General features: G+C 36.3%; 1 protein-coding gene across 6 annotated transcripts in view; it reads right to left on the bottom strand.

Moving 5' to 3' along the window:
- Positions 1–26023, bottom strand: part of ATL2 (atlastin GTPase 2) — a 64661-nt gene that overhangs the window by 8246 nt on the left and 30392 nt on the right. For 5 of the 6 annotated variants that reach the window (XM_036931598.2, XM_036931594.2, XM_036931595.2 and 2 more), the window contains 5 exons: positions 13207–13341; positions 12832–12936; positions 10167–10217; positions 9808–9864; positions 8273–8365 (listed from right to left, as the gene is read on the bottom strand). In XM_036931598.2, coding sequence (XP_036787493.2) covers positions 8273–8365; positions 9808–9864; positions 10167–10217; positions 12832–12936; positions 13207–13341 — 441 coding nt within the window. Of the gene's footprint in view, positions 1–8272; positions 8366–9807; positions 9865–10166; positions 10218–12831; positions 12937–13206; positions 13342–17378; positions 17428–26023 lie in introns of all 6 variants that reach the window. The other variant, XM_057497279.1, reaches the window with a different exon arrangement.

Here is a 26023-nt window from a genome sequence, read left to right as displayed (position 1 = left end):
CAGAATGAAGGTAAAAATAGGAGAAAAAATATTTTAAGGAAACAGACACATACATACATGCACACTTAACCTAGATGCTACTCAAGATGGGTTGTTTTTTGACAATATAAAATTTTACTAAGACCCATTTCTGACCACTTTAGTAAGACCCTACTTTGTTCTAAACCAGAAAAGATGTTTTTTCCCATGTTAGCTAGCTGCCAAGAATATGAGAAAAATACAAATAATAATTAATCATAGTATCTAACATCATAATAACAAGTTGTAGTTGTGGTTTACAAACCAGTAAATAAATTAAGAATTTGCCTTTAAAGTACTTATAATGGCAAAGCGAAAAATAAGGTACTAATTTGCCAAAATACAAATGAAAAAGGTCAGCCCCTGAGCTAAAGAACACTTAGAGTGAAATGCTCCACTACAGTCCAAAGAACCTTAGAAATTTGTGAGGATTTCAGCACTCAATCCAAGTGACTATTTATGATTAAAGCTAGTTATCAGTGTTTTGGGAAGAGAGATTGCCATGTATTTTTTGGAAGAAAATCTTAAACTTAGATTTTTAGTAACTTCTTATCCCATTCTAATTCACATACTGTCCCAAAAGGCTTTTCTCAAGAACCATTCTAAAAAAACACACATTTGTAATCAACGAAGTCTGAAAAGTCCCTAAATCTCCATCCAGAGTACAGGGGAAAAACTGCTGTGTATTCATACAATGGAGTATTGCCTAGCAATGAGAATAAATGAACTGAACTACATGCAACAAGATGGATTAACCTGGGGCAAAAAAAGTTACACACAAAGGAATGCATACTCTATGTGATGCCTTTCATAAAGCACAAAAACAAAGCCTGTTAGAGGTCAGGATAGTAGTGGAGGGCTCAGGGGGTTAGTGGATGGAGGCAGATGCTTCTGGGTGCTCGTTAGATGGCTATATTCAATTGGTAGAAATTCATCAACCTGCACTCTTATGATCTGAGCATGTTTCTGTTTATCACTTCAATGAGACATTAGAAGACCGTGCCTTTGGAGTGCACAATTCTGAGTTTAGTAAGGATGCCTGATGGGCTTTGTGTTAATTTCAAACCAAAGAACTCTGATGTCAGAAATTATCTCCAACAGTAAGGACTAGAAATGCCATTCAAATAATCCAAGAATGAAGAATTGGTTTTTATCTCAAGTTAGGGATTTTTATATTTGTACCTGGGGAACAAAATCATATTGTACCCCAAGTCTCTGAAAGTGCTTTAGAAACTAAATGTGTCATTCCATTGGCAAACAAAATTTTATTAACCAAAAGAGAGAACCCTCCAATTTATGAATAAAGAGCTTTCACATATCTTTTGTGAATGTGAGGAGATGGCTAGTATCTGACCCCAGGTTTTCTCAAGTATTCCATGGACCCTTTAAGAATAAAAGGTCAGGACATGGGAAAAATATGATGGTGTAAGAAGTCAGGAAGAAACCTCCTTCCAAAACCACATGTAACACAAAAATACAGAAAAATACAACTATGCCTGAAAGAGCGAAGTGACCCAAAGACTGCAGAACAGACTGCCTACGTCTAGGGAAAAGAGAAGACCTCACAGAAAATGGTAAAGTACCAAAGCCATGATCTGGCATGACCCAAGCCCTCCCTCAACACCAGCACACAGGCAGCAGCAAAAGAAACAGAGTGGGGAGGTAGTAGAAGCCCAGGACTGCTAAACACGCAGCCCTGGAATTCTGCTCCATAAGAATGAACCCACATTACATGGTGCTCTGGAGATTAGTGGGGTTAGAAAGCAAAGGCACGCAGAATACATGGAGAGACTGAGATTCAAGCCACTTGTGGAGAACAGGTACCCACAACTGGCCACTCTGGGACAAAAGAAAGGCAGGCACTTTGAAAGACTTCCCAACAGCAAGAGGGACGTTAAAGGGGCAAGGATTACACAAAGCTTGCTGCTCAGGAGAAAGGACAGGTCAACAAAATTGTCCCGGTGCACGCAGCCCAGCAGGTTGGGAGCTTTCAGGAGCTTCAGACGCTCCATTTCTCTGGCTGGCAACACAGCGCCGAGGCCTCACACTGTGATATGCAGCCTGCCGCTCCTTCCTCCCAGCCAGCACCGGTTCACACACCTGCTGCCCCAGCCATCACACCACGCCAGCCACAGGGTGGCCCCACCTACAGCAGCTACAGGGGCGTAATGCAGAGCCTCCTTCCTGCATGCTCAGCCCTCTGGACCTGGTGCTGGAGGCACGCACTGCAGCCAAGAAGCAGGAAAAAGCTCTTTCCTCCTGGCATGCACCAGCACTGCTCACCTGCAACCCCCACCATGGATTCAGGTGCTGGGCAGCTCCAGAGAGCAGAGTTTCTGGGCACTAGGGGGTGCTACCTACACAAAGTTCTTATTCCATAGTAATCACTATAATTATGAAACAGCAAAGGAATTTAGTCCAAACAAAAATCCAACAAACACCACCAGAAAGAGGACTAAATGAAACTGAAATCACCAATCTTCTTCATAAAGACTTCAAAATAAAAATCATAAACATGCTCACAGAGCTACATAAAAATATTCAAGATTTCAGTGAGGACTTCAGAAAGATAGAAACTTTGAAAAATACAGTATCTGAAATGAAACATACAATGGAAGCAATCTAACAGGTTAGACTGAGATAGAGAAGGTGGTAAATGAATAGAAATTAGAGAAAAGGAAAACAAAGAAGCCGAAGAGAGAAAAAAGGATCTCTAGGAATGTAATAACAACAAGAGAACTTTGTAACCAATCCAAGCAGCACAATATTCACATTACAGAGGTACCAGGAGAAAAAGGGATAGAAAGTGTCTTTGAGGATATAATTGTGGAAAACTTCCCCAATATGGGGAAGGAAAGAGTCTCTGAGGTCATGGAAGATGCAGAGATCTCCCAACACAAGGTACTCTAGGAAGACAACACCAAGATATATAATAATTAAAATGGCAAAAATCAAAGACAAGGAGAGAGAATTAAAAGGGGCCAGAGAGAGAAAAAAGATCACGTACAAAGGAAAACCCCAGGTTATCATCAGACTTCTCAGCAGAAACCTTACAGGCCAGAAGGGAATGGCATGATATATTTAATGCAATGATACAGAAGGGCCTCCAACCAAGAATACTCCACCCAGCAAGATAATCATTTAAATTTGAAGGCAGGATTAAACAATTTCCAGGTAAGTAAGGCTGAGGGACATTACCACCCAAAAAACATCTCTACAGTGTATTTTGGAGGAACTGCTATACATGGAAGTGCTCCTAAAGCTAAATAGCTGTCACCAGAGAAAATTAAAGCACAGTAAAGGAAGCAGACCAATTACTAAGCAAATGCAAAATTAAATCAACTACCCCCAAAGTCAGTCAAGGGATACACAAAGAGTACAGAAAATGACACCTAATATATAAAGAGTGGAGGAGGAAGTAAAAGAAGGGAGAAAAAAAAAGAACATTCAGATTGTGTTTGAAAAAGCATACTAAGTGAGTTAAGTTAGGCTGTTAGATAGTAAAGAAACTCACCTGCAACCTTTGGGAACCACGAATCTAAAGCCTACAATGGCAATAAGTACATATATACCAATAATCACCCTAAATGTAAATGGACCAAATGTACCAATCAAAAGACATAGAGTCACTGAATGGATAAAAAAGCAAGACCCATCTATATGCTGCCTACAAGAGATTCACTTCAAACCCAAAGATACACACAGACTAAAAGGGAAAGGATGGAAAAAGATATTTCACACAACTAATAGGGAGAAAAAGCAGAAGTTGCAGTACTTGTATCAGACCAAATAGACTTCAAAACAAAGAAAGCAACAAGAGATAAAGAAGGACATTACATAATGATAAGGGGACAGTCCAACAAGAGGATATAACCATTATAAATATCTATGCATCCAACATAGGAGTACCTTATATATGTGAAACAAATACTAACAGAATTAAAAGGGGAAATAGAATGCAATGCATTCATTCTAGGAGACTTCAACACATCACTTACTCCAAAGGACAGATCAACCAGAGAGAAAATAAGTAAGGAGACAGAGGCACTGAACAACACATTAGAACAGATGGACCTAACAGACATCTACAGAACACTCGACCCAAAAGCAGCAGGATACATATTCCTCTCAAGTGCACATGAAACATTCTCAAGAATAGTTCATATACTATGTCCACAAAAAGAGCCTCAGTAAATTGAGAAGGAATGAAATGATATGAACCACCTTCTCAGACCACAAATGTATGAAACTAGAAATAAATTATGCAAAGGAAACAAAAAAGCCCACAAACACATTGAGCCTTAATAACATGCTTCTTAAATAATCAATGGATTAATGACCAAATAAAAACAGATATCAAGCAATATGTAGAGACAAATGAAAACAATAATTCAATACCCCAAAACCCATGGGAAGCAGCAAAGGCAGTTCTAAGAGAAAAGCATACTGCAATACAGGCTTACCTTCAGAAAGAAGAATAACCCAAATGAACAGTCTAAACTCACAATTACTGAAACTAGAAAAAGAAGAACAAATGAGGCCCAAAGTCAGTAGGAGGAGGGACATAATAAAAGATAAGGGTATAAATAAATAAAATCGAGAAGAATAAAACAATAGAAAGAATCAATAAAACTAGGAGCTGGTTCTTTGATAAAATGAACAAAATAGATAAACCCCTAGCCAGACTTATCAAGAAAAAAAAGTCTACACACATAAACAATCAGAAATGAGAAAGGAAAAATCACTACAGATACCTCAGAAATACAAAGAATTATTAGAGAATACTATGAAAAATTATATGTCAACAAACTGGATAACCTAGAAGAAATGGACAACTTTCTAGAAAAGTACAATCTTCTAAGACTGACCCAGAAAGAAACAGAAAATATGAACAAACCAATTACCAGCAAGGAAATTGAACTGGTAATCAAAAAACTACCTAAGAACAAAATCCGTGCACCAGATGGCTTCATTGCTAAATTTTATCAAACATTTAGTGAAGACCTAATACCCATCCTCCTTAAAGTTTTCCAAAAAGCAGAAGAGGAGGGAATACTTCCAAACACATTCTATGAAGTCAGCATCACTCTAATACCAAAACCAGGCAAAGAAACCACAAAAAAATAAAATTACAGACCAATATCCCTGATGAACATAGATGCAAAAATACTCAACAAAATATCAGCAAACTGATTTCAAAAATACATCAAAAAAAGATCATCCTGATCAAGGGGAAATTATTTCAGGGATTTAAGGATTGTACAATATTCAAAAATCCACCAACATCATCCACCACATCAACAAAAAGAAGGACAAAAACCACATGATCATCTCCATAGATGCTGAAAAACCATTTGGCGAAATTCAACATCCCATTCATGATAAAAACTATGAACAAAATGGGTATAGAGGGCAAGTATCATGCATAATAAAGGCCATGTACGACAAACCCAGAGCCAACATCATATTTAACAACAAAAAGCTGAAAGCTTTTCCTTTAAGATCAGAAATAAGACAAGGATCCCCATTCTCCCCACTTTTATTCAGCATAGTACTGGAGGTCCTAGCCATGGCAATCAGACAACACAAAGAAATAAAGGCATCCAGATTGGTAAGGAAGAAGTTTAACTCTGTTTGCAGATGATGTGATATTGTAAATAAACAACCCTAAAGATCCACCCCAAAACTACTAGAACTAGTAACTGAATTCAGCAAAGCTGAAGGATACAAAATTAATATGCAGCAATCGGTTGCATTCCTATACACTAATGATGAACTAGCAGAAAGAGAAATCCGGAAAACAATTTCATTCACAATTGCATCAAGAAGAATAAAATAACTAGGAATAACCTCACCAAGGAGGTGAAAGACCTACACCATGAAAACTACAAGACACTCATGAGAGAAATTAAAGAGGACACTAATAAATGGAAATACATTCTGTGCTTATGGATAGAAAGAATTAATATTGTCAAAATGGCCATCCTGCCTAAAGCAATATACAGATTCAATGTAATCCCTATCAAAATACCAATAGCATTCTTCAATGAACTAGAACAAATAGTTCTAAAATTCATATGGAACACAGAAGACCCCAAATAGCCAAAGCAATCCTGAGAAGGAAGAATAAAGCTGGAGGGATTATGCCCCCCAACTTCAAGCCCTACTACAAAGCCACAGTAATCAAGACAATTTGGTACTGGCACAAGAACAGACCCACAGACCAGAGGAACAGAATAGAGGGTCCAGATATACACCCACACATTTATGGCCAATTAATATATAATAAAGGAGCCACAGATATACAATGGGGAAATTGACAGCCTCTTCGACAACTGGTGTTGGCAAAACTGGACAGCTACATGTAAGAGAATGAAACTGGATTACTCTCTAACTCCATACACAAAAGTAAACTCAAAGTGGATCAAAGACATAAATGTGAGTCATGAAACCATAATACTCTTAGAAGCAAACATAGGCAAAAATCTCAAATGTAAGCATGAGCAACTTGTTCCTGAACATATCTCTTCGGGAAAGGGAGACACAAGCAAATATGAACAAATGGGACTACATTAAACTAAAAAGCTTCTGTACAGCAAAGGACACCATCAGCAGAACAGAAAGGCATCCTACAGTGTGGGAGAACATATTCCTAAATGACATATACAATAAGGGGTTAACATCCAAAATACATAAACAACTCACACACATCATCACCCAAAAAGCAAATAAACCTATTAAAAAATGGGCAGAGTATATGAACAGACACTTCTCCAAAGAAGAAATTCAGATTGCCAACAGGCACATGAAAATAACAAATGCTGGCAAGGATGTGGAGAAAGGGGAACCCTCCTACACTGCCGATGGGAATGTAAATTAGTTCAACCATTGTGGAAAGCAATATAGAAGTTCCTCAAAAAACTAAAAATAGAAGTATCATTTAACCCAGGAATTCCACTCCTAGGAATTTACCCAAAGAATACAAGATCTCAGATTTGAAAAGACGCATGCACCCCTATGTTTACTGGAGCACTATTTACAATAGCTAAGATATGGAAGCAACCTAAGTGTCCATCAGTAGATGAACGAATAAATAAGAGGTGGTACATATACACAATGGAATATTATTCAGCCATAAGAAGAAAACAAATCCTACCATTTACAACAATATGGATGGAGCTAGAGGGTATTATGCTCAGTGAAATAAGCCAGGCGGAAAAAGCGAGTGTCAAATGACTTCCCTCATTTGTGGAGTGTAACAACAAAGCAAAACTGAAGGAACAAAACAGCAGCGGACTCAGAGACTCCAAAAAGGGTCTAGTGGTTATGAAGCGGTAGGGGAGAGTTGGTGGAAAGGGAGGGAGAAGGGCATTAAGGGGCATTATAATTAGCACACATAATATAGGTAGGTCATGGGGAAGGCAGTATAGCACGGAGAAGACAAGTAATGACTTTATAGAATCTTACTATGCTGATGAACAGTGACTGCAATTGTGGGGGGTGGGGGGACACTTGATAATATGGATAAATGTAATAACCACAATGTTGCTCGCGTGAAACCTTCATAAGATTCTGTATCAATGATAACTTAATAATAAAAAAACAAATAAAGGGTCATGTTGGTGAGCCTGTTTTCTATGAATAACTTTGTGTTGCCATATTACATAGACCAGGGGTCTGGATATTTGGGCCCTAGTCCCAGTTATCAATAATTAGTTAAGTGACCAAAGGCAATCACTTCTCTGGATTCCAGTTTTTTTATATGTGAAGAAAAGAAGAGTGAATCGGATGATGTTTAAGATCCTTTTTTTAGTTCTATATGCCGTCACTCTGAGACAATACTCCTTGGAGATAGGTTCTCCTGTCATCTATGTTCAGTGCATGCACACTGTATTATCCGGCCTGTCACAAATGTTCAGAAGCTTAGCTGGGCAAGAAAGAATCATACATGCAATCTAAGTAGATAAAAATATTAGTCTCTTTCTAACATTTCTCCTTTGAATACTTATTTAGTAAGAGGGAAGTTGGCTCTGGAGAGAAATATTAGTTCTGTAATTTCTATTTGAGGGCAGTGTCATCTAGCAAGAGTATAACCAACTTACTTTTCATCATTATGTATGGAGTCATCTGAGCTAACTTGGATACTCAATTTATTCCAATGACACTTAGAGATTGGAAGTCTAAGCAGCAGTCCAGGCAGCTCACTCCTTCACCTGGCCTGGTGCTAATGCTCTCCCAAGAAATGGGGGTTTACCTGCAATCTCTTCTCAAGGAATTGTTTTCCACCTTCCAAACCATATGAATGCTCATAAGGATAACTCCAATCTCGAATCAAGAACATTAATGTCTACAGACAAAAAAGTGAAAAAGTATTTCTTACAGAATTTTACAAAACAATCAGTACTTTAACAACTGAAGCCTCCCTTTCTCCCCTAAACAATCTTTATCAAAAGTTATAGTAACCAAGTGGGTAATACTATACACAGTTACATTAACAGACTACCTAAAGTAGTAATACTTCATTTCTATACCAAGCATTGCCTGTATTTGAGAACCTCACTGTGTATAAACGAAAAGCCACCATAAGCACAAGTGTTTTAAAAAATGAACAAAAGGCAAATCGGGACATAGAGTTCACAATTTTAAGTCAAGATTGTATAACTAGAAGACCAACTAACCAAATGCTAGACCAACTAATTCTGTTCACAGAACATTTTATTCATATATGCTTAAGTTTCTCAACCTCAGCACTATTAACATTTTGGGCCAGATAACTGTTAGTTGTGCAAGGCTATCCTGTGCATTACAAACCAGCATTGCTCATCTCTCCGTGCTAGATACCAGAAGCATTTACCTCCCCCACCCCCAAAACTGTGACAACCAAAATTATCTCCAGACATTGGCAAATACCCCAAGTTACATAATTACTCCCATGTAGAAAAAATTATACAAGCCAAATAGAATATCTCTTCCACATATACAAAATGAAGTACAACCTGCCAACTATTTCATAAAAGTGATCACTTAGCCAGATAAGACCAAGGGAGAAAAAATGTAAACCCAGTAACATTTAACCTCACCAGTAGTGCTGTCACAAAGGAGGGACTTCAAAACGCTGATGAATAGGTGGAGTCATTCTCACCTACTATAATATAACTGACCAAATAGTACTAATTTCAACTTGTAAATTACACTATCTGAAATGGGCTTTTTTTTTTTTAAGTCTTTGTCATGATAGGACTCCACAGAAGCAAGCAGAGAATATGTTTCTCAAATAACTCCACCCAGGTTAATTTCTGACTTAATATTCTGTACCTGGCATTTAAAAGGAATGAAAAACACATGAGGAGAGGGAGTAGAGGAGGGGGAGATATATAATAAATTCTGGAACTCTTCTATATGAAACCAAAATAAAGAAGAACAGGTCTAACTTCAACTTGTAATATACCACAAAAAGACACCCATTATATTTCATGGTAGTCTGTCATGTATAAAAAAATTTACAAAACTGTCTCAAGTTTTGGGGTTAAATAATTTCTACTAAAGAGAAACATTACCTCTTACTCTAAGAAGAAGTATCAAGAATTTATATTCATTTGTTCTTTTTCCTATTTTGTTAACCTACTACTGATAAGCTGATTAAATTACCATAAATTAGTTTCAACTCTGCTTAATTTGTTGCTAAAAATGAGTTGGTTGTAATATCCTCACATCTCTAGAGTCACAAGATATTGTGGCTTGACAGCATTTCATAGGTAAACTTTAAGATATGATAGAATAATTATTTACCTGAAATGGTTTCTGGTAGATTTCTTCCATTGCAAGTCTGCCGTACTCTGTAAATAACTATTAAATCAAGTTATTTAAAATAACGCTCCCAAAGAAACTGAAAGAAGACATCTGTAAAGCTGTTCTATATCAGACCAACAGATATCAGAGCCTTTAAAATCACTTGAAAGCCAAGCATTTCATTTTCTAAAAAACTGGGTATACATTAAAATTCTTCCTAGTTAAGAAGTTGTACATCAGTTTAAAATCATACAATATTCAATTTTCTTATAATATTATAGGCTTATTGGTATAAAGTCATAATAAAGTGAGAATTTAATTTTCAATACTTTGGGACACACTCTTTGAGATATACATACTTGCAAGTGTTGAAGATCATCTTCTTGAATATTCTGAGACAAATTATACACCTATTAAAACAAATTTTTATTTTTATTAGCATTTTATTTTGAATACCCAACTGTGTATAACTTAGCTCATGGAAATGAAGGCTACTTTTGCCTCAGCAGAAATCAATCACTTAGTTAGAATCTTAATCAATAGTACATGAAAAGGATTTCTCTTTTTCCTAACAACAGTCAGGATAAAACATTAAGGGAAGCAGTGGTGGCAAACTATGTCATGACACATAAGGGGCCTAGAAAGTGGCATCTTTTAAAAAGTATACTACAGAGCAAGTTTCTTCAATGTTTTTGCTTCTCAAAGTTTCTTTAATGTTATGTCATGACCTTCAAATCATGAAGATTATTCCCACAATTATTTTTCTAAGTCAACAAATGTTAAGAGGCATGGTTTGACAAAGATAAATTCCTCCCTAGTATAATCATACTATATAGTTATTAGGTAGGTACCTCAACTACCATCGACTCATATTATAATATGATTCCGTCTGTACTTAAACTCATTAGTCTAAACATGAAAATTTTACCAGTTTGTGGTACCTGAAAAAATAACAGTAGGTGGCACTCTTGCCCTTTCTAAAATGTTTTAGGAGTTTTTCCAAGGCATGTAAACCAGAATCGATAACAGAATGTCTAAGTACTCTCTCTCAAGGAAGGGAAACTGAAGAAAAGATTCACTAGGTTCTGTCCGTCTGAGTCATGTCTTTAAAAAGTTGACCTAAGCCACCACAGGAGATAAGTGGGTGTCTACAGATGCCACCTCTAAGAAAAAACTTATATCTAAGAAAACAGAGTTATTCCAAAGACAGAAAAATTTGTTCTAACAGCAATTAAAGTGATAATCTAGCTGAATTATTTGGAGGTCACGAATATAAACAGTCAATAGAGGCCTACAAACCTAAAATGATAATTCTCAGCTGACTAATTTCAAACAGGGTTCCTAAAAAGTAATTAATAACTGACTTGATTAAACTCCAGATTTCAACTTAAAACCTAAAAGAATGACCAATTTATTGGTTCAGATCCTTGTCTGTATCAGATTGCAAATAGCAAAGAGAGAAGAGGATTTATCTTAGATCATTAGTACTTAGTATACTGCACTGTACGTAATAGATTCTCAATAATTATTTCTTGAAAGAATAAATGACAAGATAGCTTATGTAAAGAGAAATATAGCCACAAAGATCAGAAAGCAGTAATAAAAATTAATTCTAATCTTGATTATAGTTTACAAAGCACTTTCTTTCACATTATCTCATTTAGATCTCATTTTTTTTCTAACTGCACACAATAACCACATGAGATAGGCAAGATGGTTAAAATCCTCATTTTTCAGATAAGAAAGTGGCTGAGTGGCTTTAAGCAGTTGTCTAAAACTAGAACCCCTGCTATCATAAAGTTGAATGAATAAATAAACAAGAGAACACCACCAAGGTACAAGTTTTAGGACAGAGAACTCCCTCATTAGAATTTAAGGCAAGTCAGAGAGCCAGCTAATCTAAAGGGCTATCATGTGATAATATAAACACAAAGACATGGCTTCTGCCTGCCTCAAGGGAATGGCAGTTATGCCACCAGGCAAAGTGGGAGAAAAAGACCCTGAGAGCATGACTTGGTTGGTAGTGACAGATACATTTAGTCCTACAACAGAGAGAAGCTGGGCTGAAAGTACTTTTTTAATCTCATAATAATATTCAAATTTTCTTGCTACCTGATAGCTAAATACTTCAAATTGAGAAGGAAGGAAGGCTGGTCATACGCTCCAGATATTACTGGAAAGCATTACAAAAATTCCCAGATACTGTGACAGCATCACCTATGATCTACCATCAATAAGAAACATTTCTTATCTCAGGAGGAACACATACTTTTTCTTAATATTTGCAAGTATACTTATCCAGAGAAGTATCAAACACAGATGATCTTAAAAAAGAGAGACTAAAGAAAAACAAAATGACATGGTAGCTTAATTCAGCCCTATCAGTCTAAACTGTACAGAAAGAGATGGTCTAGCTTGAAGAGACTAGAACTTGATAGACTACCAACTACCTTTTAAGGTACAGGATAAGTGAGAAACAGAAGGGCCCCTTTCTAAATGAAACAGGTGCTCTAAGTCCTCAGTTTACTATGTAAATAAGACATAGGTTTCCTAAGTTAAACATGAATTAATTCTTATGCCTTTACCTCCATTAGTGCAAATAATCAAGTACTAGTTGTCATAAATATCAAGTCAAATGTCAAAAAAACTAAGTTCAATTACTTTTTTGTTTGGTTGGTCAGCCAAAAATAAGGATATACTCTACACCTTAACTCTATTTGGCGGCCATATGACTGAATTCAATTAAGGGTAACATACAATAATATTTTTTCCTGTATTTAAAAAAAAGTATAGATGTTATGATGAAAAACGAAAGGGACTAGCTATTGGTTTATTTACTTCTAACTAAAATACGAAATTTCACATTGTGAGGCAGAAGAGCAAGGAAACATAAATGACCAAAGGAAATGTAGGTAGCTCTAATTTTAATTCTTTTTTAATTCAATCAAAAGGAATTCTGAGGAAGAGCAAAGGTAGGATTTAGGATTATCTGAACTGACCATACCACAATATCCCATGTCTCACCTGGACAGAGCTAGTCATAGTGCTTAGAGCAAATACCGTTGCACAATCTTTGATAGTTGACTGGCTATCAAAGGCACCTTGGGTATCCATAAGCAGCACAGCCACCTAGGAATTTAAAAGTTTAAAATACCAAATAAACTATTTACTTACAGTAACTACAAAAATAGAACTTAAAATGATAAATGCCAAAATCAGCAATTAATAGCCAATAAAAGTACTCTAATATCTCACACATTTTAACACAATAATCTATATATGTTAAAGTTACCAGACATTAATGCTCTGGACTGTTTTGATCTTTAATACCAGAAAATAGCTCAAGAAAGATTACATACAGGGGACAATAATAGTAAGAAAGTATAAACAGAATTTTACTTTTGTTCCATTAGGTCTGTCAATCACAAATACTTCATTCCAGACTTGTATGCCTGTTGTTTCTCTTTCACAACCACCTCGCCATGTAAAGCCAGTCAATGGTTCATTATTTCCACCAATCCAACTCTGAGAATCCTGTCAAGCATAAATTGTGTAAAACACAACACAAAAATAAGAATTAAAAAGGAAGGTAAGAAAGCCTTATTTTACAGATGAGATAAAATACACTGTAACATTATACAAGCAGCTACAAAAGCAGTCCCAAATCCCAACTAAGGTGCTCTTAGATGGGGTCTCCTCCAAACCTGAGCCTTCTCTAATCTCACATTTTCTCTCTATTCTTCTAGAAAGCAGGGGTCACACTTACTTTTCCCCATTTTGGAAAATGCTTAAATTATCATAAAAAATAGACACCTTATACATAAAGCAAAACTAAGTTCCCAACAGAATGGCTGTCAAAACAGCATTGCTCTCTAATAGCTTATACTAATATGTTTTCACACTGCCTTCATTTTCTCTTTAAAAAATATTAACTTCAAAAATAATGACAAGACTTGTTTGGAACCTGATGCAAACAATCCAACTTTTAAAAAAGCTTTTTCAAAACCAAAAGGGAAATCTGAACCCAGACTGGCTTTCTACTATTAGATGGTGTTAAATTAGGGTAAAGATGATTGATTGCTTTGATGTGATAATGGCATTGTGAATAATAATGGGAGTCTTTATCTGCGAAATACTTAACTGTTTTGGTAAAAGGATATGCCTGGTATTTGCTTTAAAATATGCCAACAAAAAGAGAATTAAAAGTGCAGGAAAGAAAACAGGTGAAACAAGACCAGCAAAATGTTGGCACACAGAGGTTCACTATACTCTTCTATCTTTGGTTATGTTTAAAATTTTCCATAATTAAATATTTTAAATAAAACCACAGGGCTAGTAAGGGCTTTTCTAATAAGTTTAGATTTATATCCAAAACAGATAACAAAGCTCAAGTTAGAGGTGGAGAAAAAGGTGTTTAACGTAGGCTTAATGAGGGATAAAGCAATTTATGAAAAGCAGATATAAGGTGGAAAAACAAAGGGGTGTTCAGACTATCACTTAATGTGAAGATCAATCTTAAGCTTCAAACCATGTATTATTATTCCACGAAACTCCCACTCCCAGGTTACCATCTTATCAATTACAAAATTCTCTTGGACTCTTCTTCACTTTCCAGTATTTTCAATTTAAGGTAGTTATCATTCTGTTGGTCACAAGGCTGCCACATGCACAAACTCCATTCAAACAATATAGTATGGACCTATGCTTCAGCAGGCACACTTTACAAGGATTAGAGGATTAATGGTAATCCCTGGACAAACCTAATGGTGGTCCTGCCCCTAGACTATATACTGCAAATAGGTCTTTTGCACCTCCTTGCCATACCCTCCAACCCATCCTTCCCAGTCACTTAATTTTCTCAACAAGAAATGTAATCATGCCACTGTCCTGCTGAAATGTCATCTGTGGCTCCCCATTTACCATCTGGAAATCTGTTGCATACAATCCACCTTTAATTTACTTATCTCTGCTCCTGATATTCCCCATAAACACACACACCCCTTCCTGTTTCTACCATTCCAAAAAGGTCACTATTCCCAAATATGTAAGTTGTTAAAAACTCCAACTTTTCAGAACTCTTCAAGCGTATTATTAACACTGTAGGTGGTTATCTGTATATGACAGCTCTGCACTGCAGTTCTTGTGTAAATCTTGAAAGCACGGGCTATAAACTCCATTTTTATCAAACTGCTCTACCAAAGTGCCCTGCCCTGTTCTAGGCTCTCATATGTGGCATCTGCTACCCCAGTAATGTCAAAGTGTTATTTAATGAACTGGTTATATTTTAAAAGTCCAACCTACACAAATAACTTAAAATAATCTACCGTTAGAGAAATCTGTTCTTTTTCTATATTGTACTTATTTAGCTTACTTCCCCTTTATCTCCTCTATAAGAACTGAAGTTCCACGCAGAAGGAAGTTTTATCTGCCTGTCTGTTTTTCTCTCAGAACGCAGAAGAGTGCCTGGCTTGCAGTAGGCACTCAAAATTAGTTGTTCAATAAATGAATATATTAAAAGTTTTAACTATTAAGCATCAATGTGTTCCTTTTCAAGCATGGGTAAGAGATATGGAAGAAATAGGATCCTTTTTATTATTCCTAAAAAAGAACATAATTACACAGACGAGACAATAAAAATAAATTTTAAAAAATACACATAACTGAAATCACAAGCTAACACATTTTATTAATCTTATCTTCTTCAAAAACTTCAAAAAAATGGTGTAGCATAAAAAAATTTATTGAGTATATATCATCTCTTTACACTGTAATGGAAAAATGTTTAGAAAACACTAAACTGACTAGTCAATAAAAGTATGAAAGGTAAATCAGAGAACCTGGCTGAACAAAACCAGTAAATTTTGGTTTTCACAACTTAAAATTAACAAGTCTGCTGTTTTTCTAACATACTAAATACTGATACCTTTTATAAAATACATTCATACATTCACTCAAAAATACTTACAGAACCCCTACCATGTGCAAGCTACCATTCTAGGAAAACATAAATGAACAAGAACAAAATGCTCCTGCTCTAAATAAGTATTCTAGTGAATTCTAGAAGCAGCCTCACTCATAATACATACTATGTGCTGTGTCACAATTTACTTAAAAGAAAACCTAAGAACTTGAAAGACAGTAACCTGGTATCATTTACTAATGTGGAGACAAGCTTTCAAACTCCAAATTCTAAAATAATCGTATTCCTGCAGAAAAATAAGAAGGTAAGATTTACAGAGTAAATCTCAATTACAAAAATCTAAAATACCTTAACATTTAAATGTAGCCCGATACTACAGTGAATAAATGTAAGCTCTTGCCAAAAAGACTTACCAATGTAATACAATTATAAACAATAAAGAACCCCTACCTTACCCTAAATAGTAAGAAACAAATACTTATTTCACCATAGGAAAAGGTAACATTCTCTAGCAACGAAGTGAAACACCAGCTAGGTAAACTAAATAGAGAGGTGGCCCAGCCAAATCCGTATGTATCAGAACACATGCAATTCCCTGTCTACAGGCCTGAAGACTCCAACGAGTAGGCTGGAAGAACTAGGGCCCATTCAGAAGCTGTAATAACTCATCACAGCTAGGAGAAAAGACACAAAAGGATGAAATTAAAGACGAAAGTAACACTAACAATTAAGGAGGAGATACTTTCTAGTTGCAAGGCTTTCCGCACAAAACATAACAGATGAAAAATCTTAACCTGTATAAACTAATATCTAATACAGGAGGTAGGTTATTAACACTCAACAACCAAATCAGCAGGTAGAGTAATATACACATTCTGATCATCAAGCATAATTTAGTGTTTTCATTTGTAAGATACTCTGCAAGTCCTAGAACAAATTAAAAACATTGGCTTCTTAAAAAATTAGAACAGTTTTAAATTATCTACCATCTTAACCACCCCCATGTCCAATTCCTCCCTTCTGGGGCTGGACAAAGAGATTACTTTATGACTGAGCAAGTCACAAGCTCAGACAAAGGATAACTGTATTAACTGAGGTACACACAAAAGCGGCATAATTTTTTTTTTTAGGTTTCTGGTTAAAAGGTACCCTTGACCTTGAAGACATTATTTTAAGTGAAATAAGCAAGACACAAAATAACAAACATTGTATGATTCTACTTATATGAGGTACCCATAGTAGTCAAAAGTGAGTACAATGGAGGTTACCAAGGGCTGGCAGTGGCGGGGGAAGGGTGTTTAATGGGTACAGAGTTTCAATTTGGAAAAATGAAAAAATTCTGGAGATGGATAGTGGTGAAGGTTGCCCAATAATATGAATGTACTTAGTGCCACTAAATTGTACACTTAAAAGTAGTTAAAATGGTAAATTTTTTTGGCATTTTTTTAACCACAATTTTCTTTTAAGTGTACTTAAGTGCTAATCAGAATAGAAAAGGGAAACACCTCTAGTTATTACATTAAGGTTTGAAATGGAGATTTGACTTTTCCATTTCCACTGTACTTCTAATTTTAGCTCTCCCATGTAAAAATCTAAGAGTCTTCACACCCACCCTCCCAAGAAGAAAGCTGAACAAAATGAAATACTTTACTTTCTTAGATCAGAGAATTGAGGTCACGGCAAATCTGCTTCCCCAGAATCTGGAAAGACAGACAAATGCAAAGAATCACAAGATAAGGTCAGCTTTACCAGGAGCAAAAGCTGCTAGGGCAACTGGTAAGAACATCTAAATGGTAATTTGGATAAACTGCTGGAAGCTGACAGTGGACTAGCTAAGAACTCCTAGAGGTTTAGTCTTAGCAGGCCCCCACTTTTTTGGGTTGTACCTTGAGGAGCTCCCTAAGGTTTTAAAGAAAGACATGAGAAAACATCCCTTAGGACTCCAGCAGGCATAAGGAAACAGTAACAATTTCTATCTACACACAGGGGAAAGTAACCGCTTTCAATTACAGTCCCCATAGCAAAGGCCTGTCCTCCAGAGCAAACTACCTTACCAGAGCGTTAGCTGACCCTGGGAAAGGGCAATTTGCCAACTCCAGCCCCCTCCAACTTTCCTGTTTTACGTAAAAGGAGAAAAAAAAACTAAGAAACACTTCTGAAAGTCACAGCCCTGGGAATCAGAACTACTTAAAAAACTGAGATTTAATCATAATATAATGTTTCCCCTGTCCTACACCTTACCACCACATCAGTGGGGCTCCAATATGGCAGCTGCAGATTGCAACTGAGAAAGCCAAAAGACACAGATTCTATTTTAGAAGGAGCTCTTAGGGAAAACCAAAGACAATGAGGGAGAGAGAGGAAACTGAAGTCTCTGGGACCTACAACTATGGAAAACTAATATTAAACACAGCTCATCTCCTACCTAGATTAACAAAACATCACACTAAAGCCTAAATCTTCAGTTCCTAATACCTAATAGTTCATGTCTGGCTTTCAACAAAAAATTATAAGCCACACCAAAAGGCAAGAAAAAACAGACTGATGAAACAAAGCAAGCATCAGAACCAGACTTACATATAATCCAGATTTCAGAATATAAATTAGTAAATTTAAAATAACTATGATTAATATGTTAAGGGCTATAATGGAGTAAGTAGACAACATGTAAAAAATAGGAAATGGAAGCAGAGAGATGGAAACTCTAAGAATCAAGAGAAAATGCTAGATACCAAAAACACTGTAACAGAAATAAGAATGCCTTTGATGAACTTTTCCACAGAAGAGTCACAGCAAAGGAAAGAACTAATGAACTTGAAGATATGTCAGTAGAAGCTTCCCAAACAAATGCAAAGAAAACAGGCTAAGAATAATTCAACAGACCATCCAAAATGTGTGGGACAATTACAAAAGGTTAATATGGGTATAATGGAAACACCAGGAAAAGAGTCAAACGAGTAAAAGAAACATCAGAAGTAATAATGGCTGTGAATTTTCTAAAATTAATGATAGTTATCAAACGATAGAGCCAAGAAGGTCAGAGAACACCAAAAAGATAAATACCAAAAAATCTACACTAGGCGTATCATTGTCTAGCTGCAATAAAACAGAGCCAAAAAGGCAATCCTGAAAGAAGCCAGAGGAAAAAAACATTTTACCAATACAGGAACAAGGATCAGAATTACCTTGGAATTCTCATCAGAAACCGAAAAAAAAAAAAAAATACAGGAAGAGAGTCAAATAAGTATTTTAAATGTTTAAAAAAAAAACAGCCATCAACCTAGAATTCTGTATCCAGGGAAGTTATCCTACAAAAGTGAAGGGGAAATAAAGACTTCCTCAGACAAAAACTGAGGGAGGTTATCACCAGTACACCTGCCTTGCAAGAAATGTTAAAAGTTCTTCAAAAAGAAAAAAAATAATATAGATCAGGAACTCAGACATACATATAAAAAGAAAGTGTCAGCGAAGGACTAAAAAGAAAAATTTAATCTTTTATTTCTCTTATTTTTAATTATCTACCAGACAACTGTATGTTCAAAGCACTAAAAGCAAAGTGACACTACAGACTAGTACACCTCACGAACACCGATCCAAAACTACCCGACAAAATATTAGTAAAAAATCCAACAATGTAAGAGGATTAAAGATGGTGGCATGAAAGGAGAAACAGAGGCTTCCTCCTAAAACTGGATACAATTAGAAAATATAGTTGGTGCAACTAATCCTTAGAGAGCAACAGGAAAGAGGACGGCATCAGACTGCACACACCTGGAGAAAAGAGCAGACCTCACCGAACTGGGTAATATACCAGAGCTGTGGCTCCACGGGACCCGAGCCCCTCGCCCACCCCAGCTCACCGGTGGGAGGAAGAGAAAGGGAGCAGGGAGGGAGTGGAAGGCTTGGGACTGCTGAATACCTAGCTCAGAGATCTGCGCTGAGAGCACAAAACTACATTTCATGGTGCTTTCATCATACTTTCCTGATTATGGGGTTGGAAGCTGGGAAAGGCGGAGTTCCTGGGGAGACTGGGATTCCGGCTGCTTGTGGAAAGCAGGGATCCATATCCACCTGCTCTGGGACAAAAGCTTATATCTGTGTGCTTGGCCCACTGGTTCAGGCAGTGGAGACAGGAACAGCAGCCAGGAAGCAGGGAACAGCTCTTTCCTCCCCGCAGGCACCAATACCGCTCCCCTGCGACCCCCGACATTGCTTCAGGGCTGAGCAGCTCCAGAATAGAGCTTCTGGACACTAAAGGGCGCCATATACAAATATGAAACGCCAAAGAAACCTGGTCCAGAGTAAAATTATTAATACAACTCCTGAGAAAGAACTAAATGATATGGACGTCGTGACTCCTCCTGAAAGGGAGTTCAAAATAAAAATCATCAACATTCTAATGGAGGTACAGAAAGACATCCAAGAACTCAGGAATGAATTCAGGTCGGAGATCCAATCATTGAAGAGCACGATGGAGGGTATTAAAAGCAGGTTGGATACGGTGGAGGAGACGATAAATGAAATAGAAACTAGAGAAGAGGAATACAAAGAAGCTGAGGAACAGAGAGAAAAAAGGATCTCTAAGAATGAAAGAATATTGAGAGAACTGTGTGACCAATTGAAATGGAACAATATTCGCATTATAGGGATACCAGAAGAAGATGAGAGAGAGAAAGGAAGAGAAAGTATCTTTGAGGAGGTAGTTGCTGAAAACTTCTCCAATCTGGGGAAGAAGATAGTCTCTCAGGCCATGGAGATCCACAGATCTCCTAACATAAGGGACCCAAGGAAGACAACACCAAGACACATAGTAATTAAAATGGAAAAGATCAAGGATAAGGACAGACTGTTAAAAGCAGCCAGAGACCAAAATAAGATCACATACAAAGGAAAGCCCATCAGGCTAACATCAGACTTCTCAGCAGAAACCTTACAGGCCAGAAGGGAGTGGCATGATGTATTTAATGCCATGAAGCAGAAGAGCCTGGAACCAAGATTACTTTATCCAGCAAGATTATCATTTAAATTTGAAGGAGAGATTAAACAATTTCCAGATAAGCAAAAGCTGAGAGAATTTACCTCCCACAAACCATCTCTACAGTCTATTTTGGAGGGACTGCTATAGATGGAAGTGTTCCTAAGGTTGAATAGCTGTCACCAGAGGTAATAAAACCACAGTAAAGAAAGTACAACAGTTAATTACTAAGCAAATGCAAAATTAAATTAACTATCCCCAAAGTCAATCAAGGGATAGACAAAATGATACCTAATATATAAAGAATGGAGGAGGAAGAAAAAGGAGGAAAAACAGAAAAGAAGCTTTAGATTGTGTCTGTAACAGTATACTAAGTGAGTTAAGTTAGACTCTTAGATAGTAAGGAAATTAACCTTGAAACTTTGGTAACCATGAACCTAAAGCCTGCAATGGCAGTAAGTACATATCTTTCAACAATCATCCTAAATGTAAATGGACTGAATGCACCAATCAAAAGACACAGAGTAATAGAATGGATAAAAAAGCAAGACCCATCTATATGCTGCTTACAAGAGACTCACCTCAAACCCAAAGACATACACAGACTAAAAGTCAAGGGATGGAAAAAGATATTTCATGTAAACAACAGGGAGAAAAAAGTAGGTGTTGCAGTACTAGTATCAGACAAAATAGACTTCAAAACAAAGAAAGTAACAAGAGATAAAGGACATTACATAATGATAAAGGGCTCAGTCCAACAAGAGGATATAACTGTTATAAATATATATGCACCCAACACAGGAGCACCAGCAAAAGTGAAACAAATACTAACAGAACTAAAGGAGGAAATAGAATGAAATACATTCATTTTAGGAGACTTCAACACACCATTCACTCCAAAGAACAGATCCACCAGACAGAAAATAAGTAAGGACACAGAGGCACTGAACAACACACTAGAACAGATGGACCTAATAGACATCTATAGAACTTTACACCCAAAAGCAACAGGATATACATTCTTCTCAAGTGCACATGGAACATTCTCCAGAACAGACCACATACTAGGATACAAAAAAAGCCTCAGTAATTTCCAGAAGATTGAAATTCTACCAACCAACTTTTCAGACCACAAAGGTATAAAACTAGAAATTGTACAAAGAAAGCAAAAAGGCCCATAAACACATGGAGGCTTAACAACATGCTCCTAAATAATCAATGGATCAACAAACAAATTAAAATAGAGATCAAGCAATATATGGAAACAAATGACAACAACAACACAAAGCCCCAACTTCTGTAGGATGCAGTGAAAGCAGTCTTAAGAGGAAAGTATATAGCAATCCAGGCCTATTTAAAGAAGGAAGAACAAACCCAAATGAATAGTCTAACGTCACAATTATTGAAATTGGAAAAAGAAGAACAAATGAGGCCTAAAGTCAGCAGAAGGAGGGACATAATAAAGATCAGAGAAGAAATAAATAAAATTGAGAATGACACATTTTCAGGGAATAGATTCAGGAATGCAACCAGGAAGTCCCTCCTAAAATACTACATAAGGACTTTGAACAATATACTAAAGACTCTTCCATCTCATCTGTTTCTTATTCCTCTAGTTTTGGCAACATTTGGCCAAGTTTTTCTAATTGAAATTACACCAATTTTGAACCTGCATATGAAAGCATAGAAAATTAGTTTCAATCCAGAAATCAAAATCCAGGTGGGGGAAGATCCAATTTGCTAATGGAAAGAAAGTAGTCCACAGTCCAACTAACTCTACACCCAAACCCTTAGCTTGTAATCGGGGGCAAAAATAAGGCCACCAATTTTTATTTTCCTTACAGACTCTTAAATTTCTGATCAGATTTTGCCTGTTTCTTGCATAGGCAAAAATAGTTAATGACACAGAATGTAAAATTACAGCAACTAGTTATAATAGTGTTTCACTTGTATAAAGCGAAATATTCTAAGCAAATTCAAATGAAGTAATAATTAAATGAATAAGCTAAGTTTCTACATTAAATCTAGCAGTTTTACGCACATATGTGTCTGTATAGGGTATGATGACTTGAAGTAACAAAATGCACACCTATCAGAATGGCTAAAACCAAAAAGATTGACAATACTGTAAGATTTATAGCACCTATATGATGTACAGCAACTATATATTGCTGGTGGTGAAAGTACAAGTTGGTAAAACCACTATGGAAAGTACTGTGGCAGTCCTTACTAAGTTAAATAGGCATTTACCCTTTGACCTAGCATTTCTACTCCTGGGTATAAACTCAGTAGATGTAAGTGCTTACATCACCAAGACTTTTGAAGAATATTCATGATAGCTTTATTCATGAGACAGAACTACCAACAACCCACGTGTCTATTAACAGAAGAGGTAAACTGTGGTAATTTCATCCAATGAAATACCACTTAGCAATAAAAAGTAACAATTACTTAAACATGTTACAACATTAATCAATCTCTTACACTTAAAGTTGAGTAAAAGAAGCCAGACACAAAAGGGCATACTTTATAATTACATTTATGTTAAGTTTAAAAGTGGGCAAAACCTATGTATGGTGATAGAAGTCAGAATGGTGATGGACCCTGAGTGCTGGTAGTAATAACTGCAAAGGAGAGAGAGCCTTCCAGAGTGCTGCAAGTATTCTCTTTCTCGATCTGAGTAGCAGAGGTTACACCTGAACACTAAAATGCAAATAACCCAATTAAAAAATGGGCAGAGGATCTGAACAGACATTTCTCCAAATACAGATGGCCAACAGGCACATGAAAAGATGCTCCACATAGCTAATCATCAGGGAAATGCAAATCAAAACCACAATGTGATTATCAGCTCACACCAGTATGAATGGCTACCACTCAAAAGACAAGAAATAACAAGTTTGGTAAGGATATGGAGAAAATGGAACCCTCCTACACTGCTGGTGGGAATGTTAACTGGGTGCAGCCACTGAGAAAGGCAGTTAGGAAGTTCCTCAAAAAAACTAAAAATAGAAATACCATACGACCCAGTAATTCCACTTATAGGAATTTACCTGAAGAAAACAAAATCCCTTATTAGAAAAGATATATGCACTTCTATGCTTATCACTGTATTATTTACAACAGCCAAGTTATGGAAACAACCTAAGTGCCCATCAATAAATGAATGAATAAAGATGTGGTACATACATACAATGGAATATTATTCAGCCATAAAAAGAAAATATCCTGCCATTTCCAACAACCTGGATGTACCTAGAGAGTATTATACTAAGTGAAATAAGCCAGGCAGAGAAAGATAAATACCATATGATTTTACTTATTTGTGGAATCTAAAAACAAAACAAAACAAGATGAATGAAACAGCAGTAGACTCGCAGACACTGAAAAGTGACTGGTGGTTCATGGTGTGTGGGGGGTCACAGGGAAGACAGTGTAGCACAGAGAAAACAAGTAGTGACTCTGTGGCATCTTACTACACTGATGGACAGTGACTTCAGTGGGGTATGAGGGGGACTTGATAATATGGGTGAATGAAGTAACAATGTTTTTCATGTGAAACCTTCAAAAAAAAAAGGAAAGAAATCATTTTCAATAGGTTGAGATTTATGTTACAGAAATGAATCAGGTATTTAAATTAAATGTCAAAAATAACAAAAAAATACAGTGACTGGTGGTTACGATGGGGGAGGGGTTGGGGTGGGTAGGTGGGGAAAGTGAGGGGGATAAAAGCCCACAAAAATTCTCAATCCTAATAAAAGTTGGTCACAGGGATAGTAGTACAGCATAGAGAATACAAAGATTCTGTAACATCTTCCTATGTTGACAGAGAGTAACCACACGAGCAGGAGTGAGGATTTAATAATATGGGTGACTGTTGAAGCACTGCTGTATATGTGAAACCGATGTAAGATTGTGTATCATGATAAACAAATGAAAAAAATACCCACAGTATATTTATCTGACATGGAAAGATGTGTTCAATGTCTTTCTTCATCAGATATTAAAAATCCCACTTTAATCTGGTCCTGAATGAAAAAGTGAAATGACAATAAAAAAAATAAAAAATTACAACCAAAAAAAAAAGTATAAGTACAAAAAATCACTGGCAATATATATAGTAAGGTTTACACACTTTGCGTGTTATTTATTTAAATAACCCTAGAAAGAAATCTTTTAAAATCGTTTCCTCTAAATACATTTCTCTCTTAGAAAAGAACATGAAACAAATAAAGTATTTCTTCGTGGGTTTCCTACATGCCATTTCCTACAAATCTTACATGTTGGAACTAGAGAAATGGGTGAAATGAAGTTCAACATCCCATATGGCTGATTCTGAGACATTTGTGTTTTTGACCAATTATATATAGCAGCACACATGATCCTTAAAGATAGTTCTTACTCCTGATCTCTGGAAGTAGTTCTAGGATCAGCTCTTTAAATAACAAAGACTAAAAACTACATATAGTTTCCCTTAAAATGCCTTCAACAATTATGCTATAATTTGAATCAAAACTCTTTACTCATTAAATAACACAGATACCAGTGGGCAGCAAGAAAAGTCATTTCAACTTGCTGATTTTATTGACAAAACTTCTCAAGTTGTCAATAATTTGTCAACATATTTCAACCTGTCAATTTCAACTTCTGAAGCAAACATTAAAGTGGACATTAATACATGAACAATTCAGCACAGGTATGGAAAAGGACCAAACATCATTTTACACGGCACGTTTTAGAATACAGGCTTTGGCATCAAATTTACCTGGTCAGAATCTTAGAGCCTTGCCACTCTGAGCCCCATTTCTCCACCTACTAAACTGAAATACTAAAATTACTGTATAGGGTTATTGTGAATACCGAGTGAAATAACACCTGTTAAATGCTTAGTAATCAGAGTACAAAGAATTCAGTAAAGACTCAAATCTGTTATCTTAAAAGGTATGTGCCTCTTTGTGGAAGAATATATCATCTATGAAGTGCTCTTACTAAAAAGTCAAACCTGAGTCTGATCAAATTTCTGGATTAAACTAACAAGTTACCGGAAATTTATAGGACAAAGAAATACACAGAACTTCACCAAAGGGGTAAAACTAGCAAATCCAGCCTGGGAATATCTGCAAGACTATCAGTTTCATCAACAAATAAATTGCCAAGAAAAAAAGAGCTGGAGGAAAACTGAAAAATAGAGTTAAAAACACTTTTAAGACAAACACTCACAATGTGGACCTCTTTTGATTGGATCTTGATTCAAACAAATTGTTAAAAAATATTAAAGCATCTGAGGCAATTACAAAATTGACCACTTATAAGATATTATA

Source organism: Manis pentadactyla, chromosome 2 (assembly GCF_030020395.1).
Source record: "Manis pentadactyla isolate mManPen7 chromosome 2, mManPen7.hap1, whole genome shotgun sequence".
NCBI classification, from domain to species: Eukaryota; Metazoa; Chordata; class Mammalia; order Pholidota; family Manidae; genus Manis; species Manis pentadactyla.
The sequence above is the reverse complement of the archived record's forward strand: the minus strand, read 5'-3'. Positions and strand labels throughout refer to the sequence as shown.